General features: G+C 35.8%; 1 protein-coding gene across 7 annotated transcripts in view; it reads left to right on the forward strand.

Annotated features, from left to right (window-relative positions):
• The first annotated feature begins 4,529 nt into the window (after positions 1-4,529).
• The window catches only part of ERICH6B (glutamate rich 6B), a 100,345-nt gene continuing 78,418 nt past the window's right edge, over positions 4,530-26,456 (forward strand). For 4 of the 7 annotated variants that reach the window (XM_031958379.1, XM_031958384.1, XM_031958385.1 and 1 more), the window contains exons 1-4: positions 4,530-4,703; positions 8,384-8,573; positions 12,171-12,311; positions 26,006-26,414. In XM_031958379.1, coding sequence (XP_031814239.1) covers positions 26,066-26,414 — 349 coding nt within the window. In that variant the 5' untranslated portion in view covers positions 4,530-4,703; positions 8,384-8,573; positions 12,171-12,311; positions 26,006-26,065. The remainder of the gene's footprint in view (positions 4,704-8,383; positions 8,574-12,170; positions 12,312-26,005; positions 26,415-26,456) is intronic. The other 3 variants (XM_031958381.1, XM_031958380.1, XM_031958382.1) reach the window with 3 other exon arrangements.

Raw genomic sequence — 26,456 nt, forward strand, 5'->3', positions numbered from 1 at the left:
CTTTCCCTTTTGTTGCCCAAGATATTCTATAGGCTACATAAGCAGAATCAAAACTTCTCAAAGTAGGGGGTTTGGGGAGGAAGGGGAGAACAAAAGTCAGGATGCTATCCACTAGATCGTAGAAGTGGGGTATGGGAAGGAGAAGAAGAAGGCTTATAGGAAATAGATGAAAGATAATTGAGTTCAATATTTTTCTAAGGTAAATGTAAGAGAGATGAACAAAATCCATTGTAAAGTGAGATAGAACTTTTCTATACTCTTCAAAACAAAGGAGGTGAAGCTTGCTCCCCTGTTGCATGATCAATTAATTAGAGTGTGGCAAGATGGCTAGTGTCCATCACTCACCTAAAATAGCTACTTATGGGTTTTATCTCCAAAACAATCACAAGTATTTTAACATATTACAGTCCAATACTCTTCTATTTACTTTACTCTCTGTTGATAATGTGCAAATAACCAATTTACCCTTTTCTGCGCTGAAGTTTAACCCTTAAGGGAAATTGTATCTAACCCAAAATAAGCAAATAATAGAAGAGACACTACAGGAGAATGCTCAACTAAAAGGATTAAGAAAACTCAAAATATGCCCTGGCTAGTTGGGACATCTGGACATTGGGAGATGCTTAAATAATGTGAATTTTAAATGTAAATGAAATATCTATTCTAGATATCCCATGAAGTTGTCTTTACCATTCAGGAGAGTACAATGTGTGCTTTACTGCTGTTGTCTTGGGATCATGGGTTTAGTGATGGAAAGGACATATTTCTGTCTCTGTCAGTGCATACTAATGAGTCTTCCATGGTTTATGCATTCTCTGTGGCAGAAGACATAAACATCTGTCCTATACCTGATACTTCTATTCATATTTATAAATTTATTTGCATATACATATATAAAATATGTATTATGTATATTGCATTTACATATCATCAAAGGATTGCCCACTTTTATTATTTATCACCCACTTTTGGTGAGACCCTAGACATGAGTCATCCCTAAACTTTATTTTAGAAATTCCTTTAGATTCTCTCTAAGATGAGAACAAAAAGCTGAAGAGTAGGAGAAATACATCCCCCCCTTCAAATTCAAATCTCCTTTTTGTCTTTAGTAGGGGGCAAAGGGTAATAGCTGAGATTAAGTGACTTGTCCATGGTCACATAGTCAATGTGAATTCAATTCAACAAATTTTGTTGAGTAATGTTCACTAGCAAAGTAGCTAAAACTATTCATTAATTGAGAACAATAAATATATAGAGAACTAATAGAATTTGAACAGCAGAATATTAAGGTGAGAAGGTCAAATCAATAATTCACCACAGAAGCAAAAAAAAAAAAAAAAATACTGGTCCTAGGTCACCATTTAGAATACAAATAAAAAATGTGAAGGCTGCCTACCTAGGTCCTAAAATGACACTTATTTAAATGAACTACATCTAACATGCATAGAATTTTTTGGTTATGTACAGTTCAGTCACTGATAAAAAAGCTACATGTAATCCTGCAGTGGATTATTTAAAGGAGGAAAGAAAGGGAAAGAGAAGGAAAAGGGATAGAGGAAGGAGAAGGGGAGAAAGAAAAGGAAAGGAGAAGAAAGGAAAGGAAAGGAAAAAGGAAAGGAAAGGAAAGGAAAGGAAAGGAAAGGAAAGGAAAAAGGAAAGGAAAGGAAAGGAAAGGAAAGGAAAGGAAAGGAAAGGAAAGGAAAGGAAAGGAAAGGAAAGGAAAGGAAAGGAAAGGAAAGGAAAGGAAAGGAAAGGAAAGGAAAGGAAAGGAAAGGAAAGGAAAGGAAAGGAAAGGAAAAAAGGAAAGGAAAGGAAAGGAAAGGAAAGGAAAGGAAAGGAAAGGAAAGGAAAGGAAAGGAAAGGAAAGGAAAGGAAAGGAAAGGAAAGGAAAGGAAAGGAAAGGAAAGGAAAGGAAAGGAAAGGAAAGGAAAGGAAAGGAAAGGAAAGGAAAGGAAAGGAAAGGAAAGGAAAGGAAAGGAAAGGAAAGGAAAGGAAAGGAAAGGAAAGGAAAGGAAAGGAAAGGAAAGGAAAGGAAAGGAAAGGAAGAAAGGAAAGGAAAGGAAAGGAAAGGAAAGGAAAGGAAAGGAAAGGAAAGGAAAGGAAAGGAAAGGAAAGGAAAGGAAAGGAAAGGAAAGGAAAGGAAAGGAAAGGAAAGGAAAGGAAAGGAAAGGAAAGGAAAGGAAAGGAAAGGAAAGGAAAGGAAAGGAAAGGAAAGGAAAGGAAAGGAAAGGAAAGGAAAGGAAAGGAAAGGAAAGGAAAGGAAAGGAAAGGAAAGGAAAGGAAAGGAAAGGAAAGGAAAGGAAAGGAAAGGAAAGGAAAGGAAAGGAAAGGAAAGGAAAGGAAAGGAAAGGAAAGGAAAGGAAAGGAAAGGAAAGGAAAGGAAAGGAAAGGAAAGGAAAGGAAAGGAAAGGAAAGGAAAGGAAAGGAAAGGAAAGGAAAGGAAAGGAAAGGAAAGGAAAGGAAAGGAAAGGAAAGGAAAGGAAAGGAAAGGAAAGGAAAGGAAAGGAAAGGAAAGGAAAGGAAAGGAAAGGAAAGGAAAGGAAAGGAAAGGAAAGGAAAGGAAAGGAAAGGAAAGGAAAGGAAAGGAAAGGAAAGGAAAGGAAAGGAAAGGAAAGGAAAGGAAAGGAAAGGAAAGGAAAGGAAAGGAAAGGAAAGGAAAGGAAAGGAAAGGAAAGGAAAGGAAAGGAAAGGAAAGGAAAGGAAAGGAAAGGAAAGGAAAGGAAAGGAAAGGAAAGGAAAGAAAAGGAAAGGAAAGGAAAGGAAAGGAAAGGAAAAAGGAAAAGAAAGGAAAGGAAAAAGGAAAAGAAAGGAAAGGAAAAAGGAAAAGAAAGGAAAAAGGAAAGGAAAGGAAAAAGGAAAGGAAAGGAAAAAGGAAAGGAAAGGAAAAAGGAAAAGAAAGGAAAAAGGAAAAGAAAGGAAAAAGGAAAAGAAAGGAAAAAGGAAAAGAAAGGAAAAAGGAAAAGGAAGGAAAGGAAAAGGAAAAGAAAGGAAAGGAAAAGAAAGGAAAGGAAAAGGAAAAGAAAGGAAAAGAAAGGAAAGGAAAAGGAAAAGAAAGGAAAAGAAAGGAAAGGAAAAGAAAAGGAAAAGGAAAAGGAAAAGGAAAAGAAAACCATAGTGGAAACACATATAGGGATCAGGTCTATAGAGAAAGTGGGCCAAAGCTGAAGAATCCACTTATGCTTATAGGATCCATGTAGGACTAAAGTCTCTTCTAATCCAGCTTACTCTTGTGATCTTGGTAATATTTTGTTATATCATTAAAAAAAAGGTTCCCTTAAGATAAAGTAGTGGAAGGTGCATTGATAGCCCACAAAAGACCAAAAAGAAGATTTAGACTGAAAATACCAGTTTCTTAAAACTTAGCAAAGACTAAGATGTCCTCCTACAGAGTCAATATAAAAAAGCCCAAGAAAAGATGATTTGTTGATACAGTAAAGAGAGTTACCATAATATAAGATAATGAAAGTCAGATGTCCTATTATTGAATTTGTTATATCATTAGGGAGACTCAGACTTTGGTCAAAAAATGGTAGGGATTACCTACTAGCTAATACCTGAAATGAAAAAAAAATTACTGTTTGTATAGTCTCAGTCTAGGCTCATGACCCTCACTCATCATTGTCTCCACAAAAATCATGTTCAAGCAAGATTGCATAAATTCAGCTTCTCAGCATGGATTGCCCCTAGAGACTCTCCCACCCTCTCATTTGAGAGGGTAGAAAACAGACAGAAGAAATCTCCTTCTATATATTATATATATATTATATAAAAGAGTGCTCAGGATACAAGCCAGTTATAAGATCCACAATGGAGTATCCTTCTCTTCCTCTACCCAACCTCAGGTTTTTAGCTTCCTTTATGTATTGTCATCTTCCTTTAGGTTAAGAGCTCTTGCGGATAAAGACTCTTTGCTTTTCTTTTTATATCCAGGATATATTCAGCACAGAACCTAGTATATATAATCAATGTTTATTGACCAATTGACTACCTGGGATTTAGTAGATAGCGAATTCATGCCTAGTGACTGTTACTTATTGTCCCAAAACATATTTTCCTCTTGCCAAAACAAACCCAGGAACTACATAAACAAAATTATCAAAACCATTTTATACAACTAAAATCAGATTTAAATAACTGGAAAAATATAGGTAGACAGAACCAATACAAAAAGAATCTCTTCCCTGTGATATTCCCAAATCACAAGTGTGCTTACAATTCAAATGATCATTTGAGCATTCTGGGATCTAACCCATATAAGAGATAGTGTAAGAATATCTCCCTCCCAGAAGGGTCACTTTAGGGATCACTAAGTAAAAATCATTAGAGAGTGCTGAAATTCTTGATAAAAATTTCAGAAAGACAGAATCTCCTGAGTTATATGGACTATGGGGAATGGATCTGCCATTTTCTTGCCAAAGGTTTACTCTCCCTAGTGATATAACTAGGTCAATGGGTCACCTTAAAATGATTTTTTTTTAATGATGTAACAAAGTGTGAACCAGGGCTACCCTTTTTGGGGTCATCAAAGTTTGGGTAGGGAGGCAAGCAACCCTGCCCCTGATTTGAGCTTTTAAAAGTGTTGATGCCATTCAGTCCCTTAAGGAAGAGCATCATCCATGTAACCAACTGTGGGAGTGAAGTACTAAAAACCACTAAAATTGATTGAGACTGGAGGAACTATCTTTCCATCTTGCCTGACTTGGGTGAGTCTTTCTTATGTATTTAATGATTCATTTCTTTCTTCATAATGCATTTGTGCCTTGAAATGTTTGACCTGACTTTTGGACTTTGAAGTTCAGATCCCATTATTCTATAAAACTAAATCATCCTGAACACACGTACTGAAGCATAATCTGTTTTCCACGTTTCCTACCAATAAGTGTCCTAATTGGTTGCCCTAATCTTACTTGATTGAGCTGTAATCTAAGGGTGAAAAAATGCTCAGGGAGCAAACCTAATTTTAAAGGTGTTACCCTTTGAGCTTATGTTTATAAATGCCTTCACTGGGAAAACAAACTGCACCTCTCTGTCAAGTAAGAGATTTGTGTTCCCCTGGCAACTGTGAGGTCACAGACCTTAACTAACCAAGATAGGCTAGGTAACTATTTTCCTATGGAGTTACAGGCCCACAAGGGATAATAGCACATTCAGTGCCCCTCAGGCAGTCCTGCCAGAACTCTGCTAATTTTATGGGTTCTTCAGTCTCTTACCTGAAAAGGACCCCTTTGGGGGGGAGGGGGTATTTGCCATAAAAGAAGCAGTCCTCAGGACATGTGTAATACAATAATAGTGACAAGATGTCTCTCCTTTCTCCACTTCTTTCCTCCCTAAAGTGACTAGAATTTATAGGCTCTTGCCATCCTGGCTTCCATAAGCTACATCTCTGTGCTTCTTTCTTTTCCACTGGTTCCTTAGCCTTCAGTTTCTAAGCAAAATGCTCTAGCGTTCAAACTCTCAACAACGATGACTCTTTTCTGGAAAAGAACAAAAGGGAATGTGGAAGGTCCTCAAAAGTTCCCTCAAGCTCTCTACATGAATTCTCAAAGGACCTTCCTTTCAAGGGCCTTACATAGTCTACCTGGATAAAACAAAAAAAATCACAGAATCACTTGGAAGGGTCCTCTATTCTATTTATGAACAAGCCTCTGATCCCCAATTCCTTTTTTTGATCCCCAATTCTTGCTAGGTTTTCTTTGATTTTAACTTTGTTGAAATCTAGCTCCTGTAGTGAATTAAGAGTGTGAATTTACCAGGGCCAGGCGGAGAGAGTCTCAAATATGAACTCTTCCAAGTTTATTGATCAGACAGATATATATACCTCACATGTTCATAGACTTGGTACAAAGTACACTCTTTGAAGTTCCTATAGTTTTCTCTAATAAACAAGATCTACTGAGATGTAAATGATTAAGGCCTGGATCTTGGTTACTTAAACTGAGATGCAAATAGTTGGGATACACATCAGGTTAAAGTTTATCATACCATTATCTCAAGTATCTTTCTCTCAAATGCCTTTAGTGTCTATTGTGGGTTGCTTTTCCTGTCCTAAATTTGCCTTTAATCCAAAAAGTCGTGTTTGCATTTTGCTTCAGTCACTAGATTATTAATTTATTATACTGACAAGCAGTCTCTGCTATTTCAATAAGAAAAGGGAGTTTTGGTGAGCCAAGTTACTGTTAGATTCAAGACCTGGAATGGATTCTTACCTCCTGGCCCTCTACATAGCTTCTCTCCCTTTTTGGTCTCTAAGAGAAGCAAACAGTTTCAAGAGGCCAGCAGCATGTCCATCATCACCACCAGAAGCCTAAAGAAGCAGAATGTAGCTTAATCAAAAAGGAGACAAGGAGGATGCTTTATCAACAAGGGAGCCTGATCTAGCTGTTAGGTGATAATATAATCCATTATTGAAGCTTTTAACCTTTCCATCGCTCAGATTTCCTGTCAGTAAAATGGGAATGATTAACCAAGAAATCATCATTCTTTGTTAAATGGATAAATCATAACAGGGAATCCCAGAGGCCATGCTTGTTCAACCCCTTCATTTTACACATAAGAAAATTAAGGCCCAGGGAGGTTTAGGGAGTAACTTGGTGAAAGTCATACAGGTAATGCACATGGCATTTGAACTCAAGTCCTTAAATTCCAGAGTTGGTGCTCTTTTCATCATATCACCATGTATGTCTTTATAGAATTTAAATGTGTATCTTTGGGGAAATGTGAAGGTCAGCTACTACAGAGTGATTTTAGTACTACTTATAGTGTAGTGATTACCAGATTCCTGGTCTGATCACTTTGAGTATTGGGATTATATTAAGGGTCTGGAAAGAACTTTCTGAAAGGAAAAAAGAAGTCTAGATTTGGGTCACACTTCTAGCTTCAGCTTGTCAAAAGCCAAGTGTGCTTTAGAGAAAAAGGAGATTCTTGGAACCCAGAATTAGGGTTAGAAGGGACTTCAGATATGATTATCTTCACCCTTATCATTTGGCAGATGAGGAAACTGAATCCCAGAAATAATAATTTGTCCAAAGTCACACTTGTAGTAGGGGACAAAGCCTGAATTCAAACAAGTCTTCTGAATTCAAATCCACTGTTCTTAGCTCAGTACCAGTCTGTTATTTGGCTAGTCTAGATGAAGACTCAATGCTTCTTTAAAAAAAAATAATAATTATAATTTTAAAGCATTCATATATTCAATAACTTTGTATGTGTTTGTATTTTTTACTCTTTTGCTTAAAGCTAGTAAATGTAGTTTACTTGAGATTTTGGAGAAGGAAGATAAGAGGAACAGAAAAGGCAGTTTTGTAAGATGCCAGCTTTGGGAGGAGTGCAATAAGGTGACCATTTTATTAATGCATTTGACACTGGCTAACAGAGAAGACTGGGCAAACCACGTGAGCAAATAGGGGACAAGGGGAAGGATGGCAAGATTAAGTGCAACCTCAGTGTTCTCTCAGACTCTTCACTCTCTCTCACCTCATGTGTCCAATAGTTACCAAATCCTGCCATTTCTATTTTCATGTCTCTTGAATTTGTTCATCCAACCACTACCTAAGTTTATTAGGTCTTCATTACTCATTACCTAGACAACTTCTATAGTGTCCTAATTGGCCTCCCAGGCCACTTCATCTTCCACTCCAACTACATCCACTGAATTGATTTTCTGTAAGTGCAGATCTGACCATGTCACTGCCCTACTCAATAAAATCCAGTGGCTTCTTCTTGCCTCTGGGATCAAGCTATAAATGCCTCTGTGTGTTTTTTAAAGCCCTTCACTATGTGGTCCCTCTACCTTTCCAGCTTCATCGTATATTCATGACTCCCCAGTCCCTTTGACAGACTGATGACATATGTGAATCCCTTACCAGAATGATGTTGGGGTTTTATTTTGACTTCATTCATAATGGAAGAAAATGCTAAATTTTAGATAGTTCTTAGTGAAATAAGAAAGTAATTTTCTTCCCCTGCATATTCACAGATACCTACCATCCCTCCAAAAAAAAAAAATCTATCCACATATTCCTTGGAAATCAGTGTTTAAGAATCGATGTTCTAAGATCTAGCTAAATTAGTCTTGCCCTTCCTCACACACAACAATATACCACCCCATCCCATTCCTCTGGCTTTGCAGTGTATCTCTCATCTGTCTAGGATATACTCCTTCCTCTCCTCTACCTCAAAGAATCCCTTACTTCCTTTAAGACTCAGCTCATTGACTACCTTCTACAAAAAGCCTTTCTGAGTCTATCCATCTGCTAATGAATGGTTCTTCATAAACTACTTTGTATTTATGTTGTGTGTATGCGTGTGTATATGTGTAAGTGAATGTGAGTTAAGAGTACACTGTCTCCATCTTGACAGGAGATGTGTGTCTTTATATTCCCAGGACTTGGAACATAGAAATATCTGTAGATGAATTTTATGGCATGGATTCACTGCCCTGAGAAGACAGATTCACAATCATAGGATCATAGAACTGGAAAGAATCTCAGATGCCATTTTATTCAACAACCTCATCCTCAGATGAAAAAACAGACTCAAGAAAGTTCAGTTATTTGTTAAAAATCACACAGGCAGTAAGTATCTGATGTGGGATTCAAAGCCAGATGTTTTCTTCTTCTAGAGTCCATGCTCTTTCCAGGTCACCACATTGCCAAGACTGAGATTCAAATATTTTCTAAGATATTTACTAGATGTATGACTGTAGGCAAGACACGGCTTTTCTCTTTTTCCTCTTTTGTAAAATGAGAAGATAGATACCATGACCTCCAAGGTCCTGTCTAGCACTAGATCTTTGATCTCATGAATAGGAAAATATTTGGAAAGCAATTTGAGATATTTATAGCAGTTCTTTTTGTAGTGGCTAAGATTTGGAAATTGAGAGGAGAATTATCCACTGGGGAATGGTGGCAGAGCAAGCTCTGTGGTAAATGATTGTAAGGAAGGAATATTATTGTACCATTAAAAAATGATGAGCGGAATAATTTCAGAAAAACCTGGAAAAACTTATATGAATTGATGCAAAGTGAAATGAATAAAATGAGGAGAAAATTGTATACATTAACAGTAATATTGTGTCTGTGAATGACAGCTATTCTCATCCGTCTTGTATAGGTCTGTGAAAGCAATTTGAGATATTTGTAGGAACTCTTTTTTAATGACTAAGAATTAGAAACTGAAGGGAAGATTATCACTTGGGAAATGGCTGAGCAAGCTTTGGTATATAATTATAAGGGAATATTATTGTACCATTAAAAAAGTGACCAGCAGAATGGTTTCAGAAAAAACCTAGAAAGACTTATATGAATTGATGCAAAATGAAGTGAACAAAATGAGGAGATTCTACATAGTAACACTGTCTGATGTAATATTGTATCATCAACTATGAATGATTTAGTTATTCTCATCAATATAAGGATCCAAGACAATCACAAAGAATACATGATAGAAAATGCTATCCATCTCCAGAGAAAAAATTGATGACATCTGAATACAGATCATATTGTTTTTCACTTTCTTTTTTTCTTTATTTTTGTTTTGTTCAAATTTTCTCCCAACAAAATGACTAATATGGAAATGTTTTCACATGATTACACATATATCACCTATATCAGATTGCTTATTGTTTGAAGGAGTCAGGAGAGAGCTGTGTGGGATGGGGAGGGAAAAAGAAGGAGGCTTAGAATTTGAAGCTCAAAACTTAACAATAAAATATTTTAAATTATTTTTATAAGGAAGTGAGAGAGAGAGAGAGAGAGAGAGAGAGAGAGAGAGAGAGAGAGAGAAGGAGGGAAGGAGTGGGGAGGGAAAGAAGGAATTTGAATTTTTCCATAGTATTGTCTGAAGCCTCAAATTCCTCTGATGAGACACTTGACACTCAGGTCTTTTGTCTCTAAAAACTTTTTATATCTTACCTGGGTTACAATGTTTATTCCCTCTATCAATGCCTTTGAGAGTTTCTTTAATGATCAAAATGAAATACCATTGTGTGAAAAGATTCCTTAATCTCATGTAGATACAAATATTCTATTTCTTTTGGGAGATGCTTACTAGCTTAATGCTTTAAAATTAATCTTATTAAAGAAGGCTACCTTTAATTCTTGATGCTCTCTGACAAGAATCAAAGAGGGGAAAATGGAGAGAATAATCACTTAATATTTGCAAAACACTGTGCTAATTTAAGCTTTATGACTATTATTTCATTTGATTCAACATTCTAACATATTTCTTGCTTCTTCCTGTTAGTCACAGGACAGCTCCACCTACGCCTCAGCATTAGCTACCCTTTGACGTTTACAACAGATTTCATATATATGTAGTATCATATCATATTATGTTATAGATATTATGTATGTGTATTATATATACACATATGTACATAAATATGCACATATATATTGTATATGTAAAATTTGAACTTCACAATAATGCTGTGAGGCAGATGTTACTATTAGAAGTTAATTGACTTCCCTAAGGTCACACAACTATAAGTTCCTGTGAAAGGGAACTAGAAACCAAACCATCCCAATTCTAAAGTCAGCACAACATCCACTATTACAAACTTCCTCCCTGCCTCTGGTTCTGCTGTATGATTCTTAGATAAGGTCCTTTACCAGTTTCAACTGCAGTTTTTTAGTTGGCTTTTGGGGGTTCTTGTTTTTTTTAAATTGGACCAAGAGATGTTGGGAGTTATATTTTGCCCCTTCAGTTTGAGGTGTCTGAGTGTTCAGGGAAGATTACTAACTCTGGTGTGAGGACTGCTCTTTCTATTTTTGGTATTCACCTGCCACCTAATTCTCACCTTTGGCTCTAAGAAGCTATAGCTTACACATTAGCCACAACCCAATAAGCCATTTTAGCAGGTGACTAACGTAGGTTGAGAGTAACAAAGTGGCCTCAAATGCAGAGATGAGTAAGGGAAGGTGAGGAAGCATGTGAAGACTTCCCCTGGTTAAATGGGTTGAATGAGAGCAATTCGTTCCATTGGCTAGGAAGGCAGCTAAAGAAGGCTGTATGAAGCAACTAGAGCTTAGCCAGACATTAAAGACCCCAAGTTCATGAACTATATCCCAAGCTATCACCAGTGGTCTCGACTTTTGTCTTACCTCTAGTCTCAGATGACTTAGGAAGAGAGTAAGATTTGCATTTGTGCAACTCTACCTCACTTAAATCCATTTTATGCACAAGTCAAAAGACATCACCCACACCATTTTACCATTTTTTACCTAAATCAAAGTCCTGTGGCTACGAACAAATGATGAAGCAATAGGTGCAGATACACTGGGAACTGTAGTCCGCAACCCTGTATACAGGCAGCCCAGGCCATACAGTCTCTTCTCACCAGATAAAAAGCAGTAGTAGGAGTCAGCAGCAGCTAGAGTGTCTGAGAAGCTTTTTTAAAGGACTGCAAAACTCACTAACTGGCATAAGAAAGGTGCCTTTAACCTTGACTGCTTTATCCAAACTAACTGGCCTGCTTGCCACAGCAGGTGGACATCTTACTTTGTGGTCAAAAAACAAAAAAGGTACATTTTTTCAAAAATGTTTCCACTTTTCATTGATAAATGAAATGTCTGCCCACTTCTAGATGACATGAAATATAGCTAATAGGAAAAATGAACAGCTTTTGTTGTGAAAGTATTCAGCAGGTATCAGATCCAAACAGCAGCCCTGGGTGACACAAAGTTGGCAAATGAAGGTCACTTTACTGAAGTCAGAGCTGGATATAAATTTTTCTGGAGTGGCTACAGTGATGGGGAGTGCCATGAAACTGGTCTGGGATTTATCATCAAAACTAATGTAGTTAACAAATTTGTATGCTTCTCAAAAAGAATGAAGGGTAGGCTAATAGTACAATTGCCACTTGCAGGAAAGTGCCATGTCACCATCATCAGTGCACATGTTCCCACCATGACACAACCTGATGAAATAAAAAAAAATTTTGTAAAGGCCTGGAAACTTTCATTATCAATATGCCAAAAAAGGACAAACTTATAATTTTGGGTGACTTCAACACCAGAATAGGCTCAAAGGATCAAACAGTGGGGAGTCCTTAGGAAGAAAGGAGTTAGAAACAGCCAGCAATGGTCACTTAGTACTGAAGAGTCTCTCACCATTAACACTATATTCTGTTTTCTTAAATGTAATAAAACTTCATGGATGTACCTTCACAGGAAACTCTGACATTTAATAATAATTTAAGAAGAGATGGACAGGATGTGACGGTGACTAAGGGAATATGTGGCACAGAGAGCTAAATCAACCAAAGACAATCTCTCCAAGACATTCACATTCAACAAAAGTGTACCCCCAAGGTAAGACAACTACCAGAAAAATTAATATCAACAGATTTGAGTATTTCTCTATAAGTGGCAAGTTTATTATGATTGGAAGGAAAGCTGAGCCAACACATAGTTGACAACAGAGAAGCAGAAAAGGAGTAGTCGGCTTTCAGAGACTTGGTGTATAGCGTCATATTTTTTCACCTGAGTTAAAACACTCACAAAATCAGGACTAGTTTGATGAAAATGATGGGGAAATATAAAAGTTACTAAACAAAAATTTTTAAAACTCCATAAAATTTACCAGCAGGACAGTACACCCATTTCTAAGAAGGCAGTATTTAACTCCACTAAAAGTAAAGTTCAAGACTTCTAGAGGCTGAGCCAAGATGGCAGAGTGAAGCCAGGAAGCTACTTGAGATTTTCTAGTTTCCCTCAAAACCAAATGGAGCTAAGTCTCTGATAAACAGAGTCTCATGGAATGAAACTACTCTACAATTCAAGATAGATTAGAAGGACTTCAAGAAAGGCCAGTCTTTCTGAGGTGAAAGGAATGCTCAGCCCAGCTCAGATAGTATCTGGGAAAAGCCAGTAAAGACAGGGTTTTAATCACAGAAGATACCAAACCCTTGGTCCTTACTCAGTAGCAGATCAGGCTAGTGGGGCAAGCCTCCAATCCCAGGACAGAAGGCAAATCTCCAGCTCAGGAAACCAAGCAACAACTGGCAGAACTGGGTCTGACTACCCTCTGATGTGAGCAAGACACCAAACACAAGAGATCCCTGTGCTCAAATCTAAGGTTCAAAGCTGCACAAGACATTTGGGACAGAGTCCTCTGTACCTCAAAACAGAGCTTGACTTTAAAAGTCAAGAAAAAATTAAATTTTTGAAATCTGAAAAAAGAAAGAAAGAAAATAAACAAGAAACAGAAAAGAACCTTACCCATAGAAAGCTACTATGGTGACAGGGAAGACAAAAATACTAATTCAAAAGAGGACAAAATACCCATATGTGAAACCTTGAAGAGGGATATGAATTGGTCTCAAAACCAAAGAGCCTTCTTGGAAGCTCTCACAAAGGACTTTAAAAATAAAATGAGAGGTAGAAGAAAAATTGGGAAAAGAAACAAGAGATATGAGAGAGAATCAACAGCTTGGGAAAAGAAGGGGGAAAATTTACTAAAGAAAACAATTTCTTAAAAAACACAATTGGCCAAATGCAAAAAAAAAAAAAAAAAAAAAATCCACTGAAGAAAACAACACCTTGAAAAAATAGGATTAATCAAATAGAAAAGGAGATATAAAGCTAACTGTAGAAAACCATACATTAAAAACTAGAACTAGGCAAAAGGAAGCTAATAACTCTATGAGACATCAAGAATCAGTCAAACTAAAAAGAATTCTTAAAAAATGGAGGAAAATGTAAAATACCTCAATGGAAAATCAGCCAACCTAAAAAATAGATCCAAGAGAGACAATTTAAAAATTATTGCTCTACCTGAAGGCCATGACTTAAAAAAAATTGGATGGCATTCTTCAAGGGATTATCAAGGTAAACTGATATACTAGAACCAAAAGGCAAAATAGTCATTAAAAGAATCCATCGATCACCTGTAGAAAGAATTTCCACAAGGAAAACCCCAAGAAGCATTGTTATAAAACTCTAGGACTGCAATCTCAAAGAAAAAAACTGCAGGCTGCCAGGAAAATATCAACCATGGAACCACAATCAGGATTACATAGGCTTTGACTGCTTCTATAATAAATGATCGGAAGGCCTGGAATACCATGTTCTGGAAAACAAAGAACCTGGGATTACAACCAAAAATCCAACTACCTAGCAAAACAGCATCATCTTTCAGGGGAGGATATGGATCTTCAATGAAGTAATGGACTTTCAACCATTTCTATTGAAAAGACAAGAACTAAACAGAAAAATTGATTTACAAACACAGTACTCAAGAGAAGCATAGAGAGAGGTTAAAAAAACATTTAAAGGTTAAACTGTTTGTATCCTTGGATGGGAAATGATACTTGTAACTTTTGAAAACTATATCTTTTATCATAGCAATTTAGAAGGGCATATATAGACAGGAGGTGTGGGTATAAATTGACTATTGTGATGATTTTTTAAAAAGACATTAAAGGGTAGAAAAATGATTGTACTGGGAGAAGAGGAAAAGGAAGCTAAAATGGAACAAATTAGATTACATGAAGAGGCACAAAAGACCTATTACAATAGAGGAATAAGGGGATGGGGATAAGCATTGTCTGAAGCTTAATCTCATCAATTTTGGCTCAAAGAGAGGGAATAACTTGATCATTCAATTGGGTATAGAAATTTGTCTTACCCTATGAAGAAGTAAGAGGAAAATGGGGAAAGAAAATGGAGAGACTGGATAGAAGGGAGGGCAGAAACACTAGATGGAAAGGATAAAAGAGAGGAGGGATGATAGAAGGGAGGACAGGTTGGGGGCAGGATTGATCAGAAGCAAAACACTACTAAAGAGTGTCATGGTGGAAAGAGAGAATAAAATTATATACAGGGGAGAAAATAGAATAGAGTGGAATACACAACTGGTCATCATAACTGTGAATGGGAATGGAATGAACTCTCCCATAAAATGAAAGTGGATAGTTGAGTGGATTAAAAACCAGAATTCTGCAATATGTTGTTCACAAGAAACTCATTTGAAACAAAGAGATATATAACAGAGAAGAGTAAAAGGATGGAACAGAATTTATTTATTATGCTTCAGCTGAAGCAAAAAAAGGCAGGGGTAGCAATTCTGATCCCAGACAAAGCAAAATCAAAAATAGATCCAATCAAAAGAGAAAAGGAAGGAAACATTACATCTTGATAAAGGGTGTCATAGGCAATGAAGTAGTATTAATATTAAACATATGTGCACCAAGTGGTACAGCATCCACATTCTTAAATAAGAAGTTAAGTCAGTTACACAAAGAAATTAACAGAAAAACTGTATTAGTGGGTGACCTCAACTCTCTCAGAATTAGATAAATCTAACCATCAAATAAACAAAAAAACCAAGGGAGGTTAATAGAATATTAGAAAATTTAAATATGATGGACCTCTGGGAAAAAAATTGAATAAACTTAGAAAAGGAATATGTCTTATATTGGAGAATATATTGAATTATTGGATTATATTGGAGAATTATATTGGAGACAAATTGCATTCAATAAAGGGCCAAGGAAAGATGAATTAAAAACAACTGGAATTTAAAGCATCCAATTCTAAAGAATGAGTGGGTCAAACAACAAATCATAGAAACAATCAATATTTTCATCTAAGAGAATGACAATAATGTGACAACATACCAAAACTTATGGGATGCATCCAAAGCAGTTCTTAGGGGAAATATTATATCTCTAAATAGTTGCATGAATAAAATATGGAAAAAGGAGTTCAATGAATTGGACATGCAACTAAAAAAAGATAGAAAAGGAACAAATGAAAAACCCCCAATTAAATACCAAACTAGAAATTCTGAAAATCAAAGGAGAGATTAATAAAACTGAAAGAAAACTATTGAACTAATCAATAAAACTAAGAGTTTGTTTTATGAAAAAAGGAACAAAATAGATAAACCTTTGGTTAATTTGATTAGATAAAGGAAAGAAAAAAACCAAATTAGCAACACCAAAAATGAAAAGGGCAAACTTATCTCCAATGAAGAAGAAATTAAAGCAATAATTAGGAGTTATTTTGACCAACTGTATGCAAACTAATCTAACAATCTAATTGAAATGGATGAATATTTACAAAAATATAAATTGCCCAGAATAACAGAAGAGGAAATAAATTAATTAAATAGCCCCATTTTAGAAAAAGAAATTGAACAAGCCATCAATAAACTTCCTACCAAAACAAAAAAATCTTCAGGATCAGATGGATTTACAAATGAATTCTACAAACATTTAAAGAACAATTAATTCCAATACTATGTAAACTATTTGGAAAAACAGGAACAATATGACACAAATATGGTGCTAATACCTAAACCAGGAAGAGTCAAAACAGAAAGAAAATTATAGAACAATCTCTCTAATAAATATTGATGTAAAAAGTTTAAATAAAATATTGGCAAAGAGATTACAACTTATCAGCAGGATAATACACTAAGATCAAGTAGGATCTATACCAGGAATACAGAGTTGGTTTTCACAATAAGGAAAACTATTGGCATAATTACCCATATCAATAACAAAACTAACAAAAGTCATATGATAATCTCAATAAATGCAGAAAAAGCTTTTGACAAAATACAGTACCCATTTCTATTTTTTAAAAAACACTAGAGAACATAGGAATAAATGAAGTTTTCCTTAAATGATAAGCAGTATCTATCTAAAACCCACAGCAAGCATTATTTGTAATGGAGAGAAGCTGGACACATTCCCAATAAGATCAGGAGTGAAACAAGGATGCCCATTATCACCAATATTATTCAATATTGTACTAGAAATGTTGCTTTAGCAATTTAAAAAAAAAGAGAAATTAAAGGAACTTAAGTAGCAATGAGGAGATAAAACTATCACTCTTTGCAGATGATATGATGATATACTTAGAGAATCCTAGAGAATCAATCAAAAAACTACTTGAAACAATATCTTTAGCAAAGTTGCAGAATATAAAATAAACCCACACAAATCATCAGCACTTCTAAATGTTGCTAACAAAACCTAGCCGCAAAAGATAGAAAGAGAAATTCCATTTAAAATAATTATAGACAAAGTAAAATATTTGGGTGTCTACTTATCAAGAGAAAGCCAAGAACACAAAACAATTTTCACACAAATAAAGTCAGATCTAAATAATTGAAAAAGTGTCAATTGCTCATGGGTAGGCTGAGCTAATAAAATAAAAATGGCAATTCTACATAAATAAATCTATTTGTTCAGTGTCATACCAAAAAATCATTTTATAGAGCTAGGAATAAATAATAAAATTCATCTGAGAAAAAAAAGGTAAAGAATATCAAGGAAACTAATGAAAAAAAATGCAAAGAATGGTAGCCTAATGGTACTAAACCTAAAACTCTTTTCTATAGGTGATGAGGTTGATGCATATATTGCCAGAACTAGTTCAGTGTTTGGGAGACTCTGAAGAAAAGTGTGGGAGAGAAAAAGTATTTAACTACCAAATTGAATCTCTGCAGAACTGTTGTGCTGACCTCACTGTTGTACACCTGTACAACCTGAATGGCCTACCAATATCATGCCAGGAAACTGATTTTCTTCCATTTGAATAGTCTTAGGAAGATTATGAAAATTGCTTGGCAAGATAAGTTAAATACTGAGACCTTTTCTTGAGATGAACTGCCAATATTCAAACTACATCAGAGAAAACAACTCTAATGTGCTGGTATTTGAATGCCAAATATATGTTTGTTTAAAAGACTATTTTACTGAGAACTCACCCAAGTCAAGTGCTCACACAGAAATCAGGAAAAGTGTTACAAGGACACCTTCAAGGTCTCTTTAAAGAACTTTGAAATCAATCATGAGACACTTGCACAGACTCTCCCAACAAAGTGTGCCCACATCAAAGAAAATGCAGTGCTTTATGAGCAAAGCAGAATTGCAGCAGCTCAAAAGAAGTGTGAGAAATGTGCAGATTTAGAGACATTTCCACTCCAAATGTTCATATGAACTATTTGTGCCTGACCTGTAATAGAGCCTTTCAAGCTCATACTGATAAACCACAATCACACCATATCTTGACCCCAACACAATGATGTCATTTTGGTCCTCTCTGAGACAGCTATCATGGAGTTCATTGTGTTTATTGCCAATAATGAAATATGACAAGAAGAGGGTAAATAGGGTAAGGATGATGCTTCCAAAATATCCCCAGTCTCTTATAATCTTACCCATCAAGCTCAGATGATGCCCTTTCCATGTAACCATCTTCTTGGTACCTCACAGAATCACACAAATCTCATATTTGAAAAAGAGCTCACTTTTTTTTCCTTTTTTGATCCGATTTTTTTGTGCAGCTTGATACATGTGGAAATATGTGTGTAGAAGAACTGCACTGTTTAACCTATATTGGATTATTGCTGTCTAGGAGAGAGAGGTGGGGGAGAGAGAGGGAGAAAGGTTTTGCAAGGGTGAATGCTGAAGACTATATTTGCATATATTTTGAGAATAAAAAGCTATTATTTTAAAAAAAGAAAAAGAGCTCAGAGAGCATAAAGCCAACTCATAATAAACCAAAGATCGCATCTATGTTATACCTGAAAAGTAAACATTTCAAGCTTTTTTATAGAACGTTCTGGTAAAAGGGAACCTCCTCATCTCTAGGGCAAGAGTTCTTAACCTGGGGTCCATGAACAGATTTCAAGAAAGTATGTAAACTTGGAAAAAAAATTTACATACTTATTTTCACTATTTATGAACTAATCATTTGATAATTTGATGAAAATGTATTTTCATGGAATGTTTTCCATGCTTGTAATTGTTCTCATCTCTTTCTGGCTTCCCTGGTTTTCTTCAAATCCCAGCTAAAATCCCACCTTCTACAAGATACCTTTATCTGATCCCCCTTAACATTAGAGCTCCTCTACTGATTTTCTCCCATTTATTCTACCTATCTTGTTTTTACATGTGTTTGTATGTTGTCATGAGCTAGGGAGTTTTTGAGTGGATGTGGATTCAGAGAGAATCTGGAACCTGCAGTACCTTTTCCAGATGCCTTGCATGTGAGATAGGGTGTCCCAGGTACTAGCCTGCATGGGGATAATTACAATGTAAGCTCCTTGAGCTCAGAGACTTTTGTTTTTATTTCCTCACCATAGTCCCTGGCACATGGTGCTTGCTTAATAATGTTTTTTTAATTGAATTGGTGTTGACAAGGTATGATTGAGGCGTTCGATGTTAAGAAAGATACACTGGAGGATGGAGAAATGAGCTAGCACATTTGTGCTACTGGTAGCAACCGCGTGGTGCCCCATGCAAAGTGACAGGAGGTCGCCAAGGTGCTCCCAGCTCATTTCAGCAGTCAATTTCATCTGGCTACCTTGTCAAGAAAACAGATGCTTTTCTTTCTCTTTGAATAAAAAATAAAGGCCGAAATCTGCACTGACACACGGCTCCCCTTTGGTACCCAGGGGCCTCGGATCAAATGAGGTCCTGCTGCGGCTTCCTCCCAACTTGTCAGTTCTGATTGCCAGGGAGGTGTGGACAGCGCTGGTGCTGATCCTAGGGATGCATAAGCCAGGAATGAGGCAGCAGAAGGAAGGGCTGTGCAAGCCAAGCCCGTTTACTCCCCCCCTCCTTGAACTAGCCCTGCCCTTCTCTCTGCCATCTCTCCCAGAGGAGCCCAGGCTGATTAATTGCTCCCGCTCCTGTTCATAACGGATGCTTTGCATCAGTTTGGAAGAACAGAGCACACTTCCTGAAAACGATGATGAAAGGCAGTGAGACTGCCCAGAGGTCAGCCAGACTCAGACTCGGAAGTGCTGCTGATCCCTTTAGCATGAAATGTAAAGCCAGATGTTTGCACCCACCCTGGGAATCTGTTCAACAGAGTCAACAATAAACAAGTATCAAATGCCTGCTGCGCTAAGCACCCAGAGGAGGAAAAGAACACCATTTTGTGGAAAGAATCCTGTTCTTAAAGTTGGAGAATAAATGGGTGAAGTCCCAGCCCTGCTATCTGGAAGCGTAAGAGCTGCGGATGAAAGGGACCTTAGAGATCAGTCATATAGTGAAATCCCTTCCCTTTACAGATATGAAAATGGGGAAGAAAGAGAAGAGATAAAGGCTAAGGGCAGATGCCTTTGGGATGCCTGAATTTAGAGAACCAAAGTAAGAAGGAGACTGAAGGAGCTAAGGAGACAGATAAAGAGACAAAGAATCTGTGGTCAGAGACAGAATTAGGAAAGTGCAGTGTCTTTGGAAGTCTATTAAATGAGGTTTGTCATTGTTTTTTTAGTGTCATATCAGTTGTGTCCAACTCTTCATGACTCCATTTGGGGTTTTTCTGGTAAAGACACTGGAGCCTTTTCCCTCTCTAGTTCATTTTGCAGATGAGGAAACTGAGGTAAACAAGTGACTGTCTAGGGTCACATAACTAGTAGGTGCCTGAAGAAATATTAGAATTCAGACAGATTAGCCTTCATGGCTCCAGATCCAACCCTCTACCCACTGGCCATCTAGCTGCCCAATGAGTAGCTTTTTTTGAATGAGTAGCCTTCCATAAAACATGTTATAGGCATGAGCAGCACGTCTTGGTGATAGCTTTGAGGTCAAATATATCTTCTGGCATTCAGATCTCTATTTTGTCTCATTATCTATATTTTATGCAATTTTATATTGACATCTGAGAATATGGGTCTTCTTGCTGGCTCTGTGATATGAGAGGAGCTTTATTGCCATTCTTATGAATTGATTTTGCTCCCCAGCTTCCAAGCCAGAAGAAAGGATTTCTAAACACTGGTGCAACTGATAAGTGAGCCTTCTGCTGTTGATTTTTGAACTTTTAAAACTTTTAATGCTGCCTGAGTGATCTGTATTTGAGTGGCCTGACTCAAAAAGATAAAAACAATCATGCTGGAAAACACTTGCACACAGTCTGCCACTGATAAATAGTTCCAGGCTGACGATAAGACAAACTGATCTTGATCTTTCATCTTAAGCAGTTAAAAATATGAAGAGCGGAAGAACCCTGATACATAAACATGCATTAGATGAAGTGGCTTTGCTTTAATACCCTTGTCAGGGGCCGAGAACAGTCTGCTAGCCACTCTCCCATAGCTCAGTGGGTAGTCTCTCAGAGTATCCAGCTAGTAACTTTTCATCCTTGCTGGCCCAAGTGCAACAGAGGAAGGCAACAGGGAGAGAGAATGGCATTAATAAAAGTCTTCTAGACACAGTGCCTTAATCCAAAGTAGTGATCAGTATTCCCTTTGATCCAGCAATACTACCACTGGGCCGGTATCATAAAAAAGGGAAAAGGACCCATATGTCCAAAAATGTTTAGAGAGGCTCTTTTGTGGTGATAAAGAATTAGAAACTGAGTGGATGCTCATCATATGAGGAACAACTAAACAAATTGTGGGAAATGAATGTAATGTAATGTAAAGTGGGAATATACTATTGTGCTATAAAAAATGGTGAACGGGCAAATTTCAGAAAAACTTGGAAAGATTTACATGAACTCATGATGAATGAAGTGAGCAGAACCAGGAGAACATCATGCACAGCAACACCAATACACAATGTGATAATCGACTTTGATAGACTTTGCTCTGCACAGAAATATAATGATCTAAAACAATTACAATAGGCTTGTAATAAAAAAAAATGCCATTTATATCCAAAGAACTCTGAGCACAGTGATCTATACTATTTTCACTTTTTTTTTTTTTTGTCTCTCGTGGTTTTTCCTTTTTTGTTCTAATTCTTCTTCTACAACATGACTAATGTGGAAATATATTTAATATGATTGTACATGTATTACCTATATCAGAAATTCTTGTTATCTTGGGGAAATGGGAAGGGAAGAAGAGAGAAAAATTGGAAAACAAATCTTATAAAAGTGAATATTGAAAATTTTCTTTACATGTGTTTAAAAAGAAATAAAATACTATTAAGTGGGTAGAAAAAACAAAGTAGTGACTAGACGATAGGGAGTTGTAGGGACCTTGGCAAGTTAAATTAGGACTTAGTCATGACAATCAAACCAAAAGAAAGAAAAAAGATAGCTCATTTAGTCCAACTCTCTCATTATATGCAGAAGGAAATGGAAAATGACATGTCCAAGCTCATACAGCTAGTAAATGGCCTTGAGTCTTATTTTCCTATAGTTTTTTTTGGAAAAGACAGTAAAACTCAGTGTAGTTCTTACTTGGTCACTATTGCTAATTGATTCTGTTAAAAAGGGAATCTTTGCTCCTCAGGGGATGAAAGCAGGAATTAAATCCTGGATGAATGCTGCTTTATTATTTAGGATTTGAAGAAATTTTTGCTGATAATCTGATAAATCCTGGTCTCATGCCCACTTAAGCCCTTAGGTGGCACAGTAGGTAAAAACAAAACACTAGAAATGGAGCTCAGAAGATCTGAATGAGAATGTCTGTTTAGATACTTTCCAACTCTGTGACCTTAAGCAAATCACAGAATGTCTATCAGCCTTAATTGTCTCATCTATAAAATTGGTAAAAGATAAATAACTCTTGGGGGCAGCTAAGGTAGCACAGCAGATAGAACATCAGCCCTGAAGGCAGGAGTACATGAGTTCAAATCTGGCTTCAGACACTTAACATTTCCTAACTATGTAACCCTGGGCAAGTCACTTAACCTCATTTGCCACAGCAAAATAATAATAATAATAATAAATAATAATAACTCTTTCCTTTAGGTGTTTATTATCTCATTTACTTTCTTTTCCTAGAGTTAAAATAGGGAGGGTAAGGAGATGATAGAAATAGGAGTTGGAAGATTATGTGACTTGTAATGGAGAGAGCCATCTGCATCTAGAAAGAGGACTATGGAAATTGAGTATGGATCACAATATAGTATTTTCACCTTTTTATTGTTGTTTGTTTGCTTTTTTCTCATTTTTCCCCTTTTTATTTGATTTTTCTTGTGCAGCATGATAATTGTGGGAATATGTGTAGAAGAATTGCACAAATTTAACATATATTGGATTATTTGCTGTTTAGGAAAGGGGATGGAGAGAGGGAGGGAGAAAATTTTAAAAACACAAGGTTTTGCAAGGGTGAATATTGAAAACAACTTTTGTGTTTCTTTACCTGAGGTCCACAAAGAAAAAAAAATCATTTAAAATAATTTATTTCCTTTATAACCTTAAATAGTTTTTGTTTGCACTAAAAAAAAAAAAAGCATTATTCTGAGAATGGGTCTATAGGCTGGTGTAGTGTTTCTTAATATTAAAAGGGCTGAGCATCACATTTTTCTCAGTAATTTGCATGGTTGCCTTTTCAATTTGTTCAGTCATTTTAAGACACGTCTGACTCTTCATGATTCCAATTGGGGTTTTCTTGGCAGAAATACTGGAATGGTTTGCTACTTCTTTCTCCAGCTCATTTTACAGATGAGGAAAGTGAGGCAAGCAGGGATAAGACAAACAGGATCCTTGTTGTTTGTCCTGCATTCTCAACAAGGACACATTAGGGAGGTAATGCCATGACACTCAAGTGAATTGAATTTCAGTAAAGGTGAGCTGTATAAGGTCTCCTTTCTCCTTTCTCACTTTCCCCTCCAGAGCCATCTGGGTCCAGTGGACAGATATGGATCAGGAAGACTGGAGATGGCCCTGGATGCAATGAGAGACCTTGGTCTTTTTAAGCTAAGCCTTCAACAGTTCTGCATACTTGCCCAAAGTCACATAGGTAGTAAGCATCTCAGGTCAGATTTAACCTCAGAAAGATGAGTCTTCCTTATGCCGGTCCTGGCATTCCATCCTTGCTGCTTTCTTATGTCAGATTATGCATGCCATGCCCACGAACTGTGGATCTCTCCTGAACCCTCTCTTTATTATCTTCACTATTATTTGATAATCTCATCAGTTCTTATAAGTTTAAATATTCTTGAATTGTCTTAACTTTCCAGCCCTATATTACAAAATGTATTTTAGATGTTTTGATCTATATGCTTCATAGACTTCTCAAGATCAACATACTCCAAATTGAAATTATTATCCTCTCTCTCCCCCTCCCAAAAAACACTTCTAGGTTATATCTTTTAATATTTACCTTATTAGAAATTAAAACTTTAAAATTATATGTATATATATGTATGTGTGTGTTGTGTTAATTTTAAAATAATAATAAACCCATTACATTACAAATTATATATTTTATGAAAAATAACTATTTTATGAATCAAAAAAGTTAGTGAGAATGAGTAGCATTATTTTATATATTTTTGCAAATTTCTTTAATATTTAACTAAAAAGAAGACAAAGGAATTCTCATATCTGCTTCTGCATTCACTGAATTGTGATGTCATTTTGGTTGAAGTACATTAAGAGAATTTGACTCCATGCAGATATGTAGTTGGAAAAGAGAGTAGTATTTTAGTAAGCAAGTAAACATATTAGGATTTGCTCTGAACACACATGGAGCCCTCAAATTATTACTGAATGAATATAAATAAATAGAAAGGTAGATCAGTGGAACAGAGCAGTCATATCATTTATAGCAACAAATAAATATAACAACCTTGTGTTTGGCAAGTGTAAAGACTTAAGCTTTGGGGTAAGAATCCATTATTTGGTAAAAATTGTTGAGAAAACTGGAAAGCAGTATAGCAGAAACCAGGCAGAGTCCAATCTCTTACACCATTTACCAAATCAAGGTCAAAATGGATGCATGACCGAGAAATAAAAAGAGGTACTACAAGAAAATTTAAAGAACATGAAACACATACTCACAAATAGGTCAATGATTTGTGAATAAACAAAAGATTGAGAGCAGAATAGGTATAAAATGGATAATTTTGATTAAATTAAATTTAAGATGTTTGTACAAATAAAACAAATGTAGCCAAAATTAGAAGGAAAGCAGAAAATTGGGGGGAAATTTTATAGACAGTTTTTCAAAAAAAAAAGGTCTTATATTTCAAATAAATAATAACTTTGAAAAAAAATTTTTAAAAAGAACTTTGTAAAATTTGTAAGAATACAAGTCATTACCTGATTGGTAAATGGTCAAAGGATATAAACAGGTAGTTTTCCAAGGAAGAAATCAAAACAATTTATAGTCTTGTGAAAAACTGTTCTAAATCATTATCAATTAAATGTAAATTAAAACAATCTTGAGATATAATTTTATTACCTACCAGACTTACTAAAATGATTGGAGGGGAAAACAACAAATTTAAGAAGGGATGTGGAAAAATTGGGACTCTAATTCATTGTTGGTGGAGTGATCCAAACATTTTGGAGAGTAAACAGGAATTATACCCAAAGTGTTATTACACTACCTATATCCTTTGGCCCAGCAATACCACTACTAAGTCTACTTCCAAAGATGATCAGGGAAAAAGAAAAATAATCTATGCATTCTAAAGCATAGCGGCTTTCTTTGTGGTCTCAAAAAATGGAAAGGGATGCCCATCAACTGAGGAGTAACTAAACCAATTGTGGTATATGATTGTGATAGAATACTACTATGCTATAACAAATGATGAGTTCAATGATCTTTAAAAAACATGGAGATATTTGCATGAAATAATGAAGAAAGAAATAAACAGAGTCAAGAGAACATTATATACCATAATAGTAATGTTGTTTTAAGAACAACTTTGAGCAAATAAATCATTTTGACTATTATGAACAGACATTAACTTGTAAACATGTGAAGGAAAACATTATCTGCATGAAGAAAAAGAGCTGACAAAAAAAAAGTATGTGTAGAATAATTTTTCCATTTATATACACATTTGTATCTAATGGTAGCCATTCTAGGGAAGGGAAGGAAGAAAAAAAAAGAGGAAGAAATAAACATTTATGTGATAATGTTATTATTTATTTAAAAGGAAGAGAAAATTTTCCAAAACAGATTTGCACTATTATTTACAATCATTTTTATTACACAGTGTTATGAAAATGCTTGTTTATTTCATAAATTAAAAATAAAAGAAATAAAAATAGAAACAAATACAAACACCTAAAGCCATATACTGCTTTCTGGTCAATGATGAATGGTACTTTGTTTTTCCTCTCTTTTTCAGTTACTATGATGTGAGCTCTCCAGTGCCTGAAGATTTCTGTTTGTGCAGTAATTTGCCAACATGTCCGAAAAGAAGTTCCTACCAATTAATGTACACCCTTCTTCTCATAAACTAATATTTAGTTCTCCAACTTCTTCAATGGAAAATGTTTCAGATAAAGAATATAAAAAGTTGCTTCCTGAAATCTCTGTGACAAAAGAAGAAAAAGAAAAATCCAGAACTGAAAAAAGTCGGAAGCTAGAATTTCTAACCAATGATCAAGTCATTCCATCTCAATCTTCTTCCTCAGCCTCTTCATCTCCCAATGTCTTCACTTTGCCTTCTTTGTCTTTTCCTCCAATGAAAAGTACTAATCTACCACTTAAAACCTCATCAATGCCAGCATTCATTTCATTCAAGGCAGAAGAAGGTAAGAAAAATAACTAATAAAAAGTATTCCCAAGTCTTGTTG

The sequence above is a fragment of the Sarcophilus harrisii genome, chromosome 3, assembly GCF_902635505.1.
Source record: "Sarcophilus harrisii chromosome 3, mSarHar1.11, whole genome shotgun sequence".
NCBI classification, from domain to species: Eukaryota; Metazoa; Chordata; class Mammalia; order Dasyuromorphia; family Dasyuridae; genus Sarcophilus; species Sarcophilus harrisii.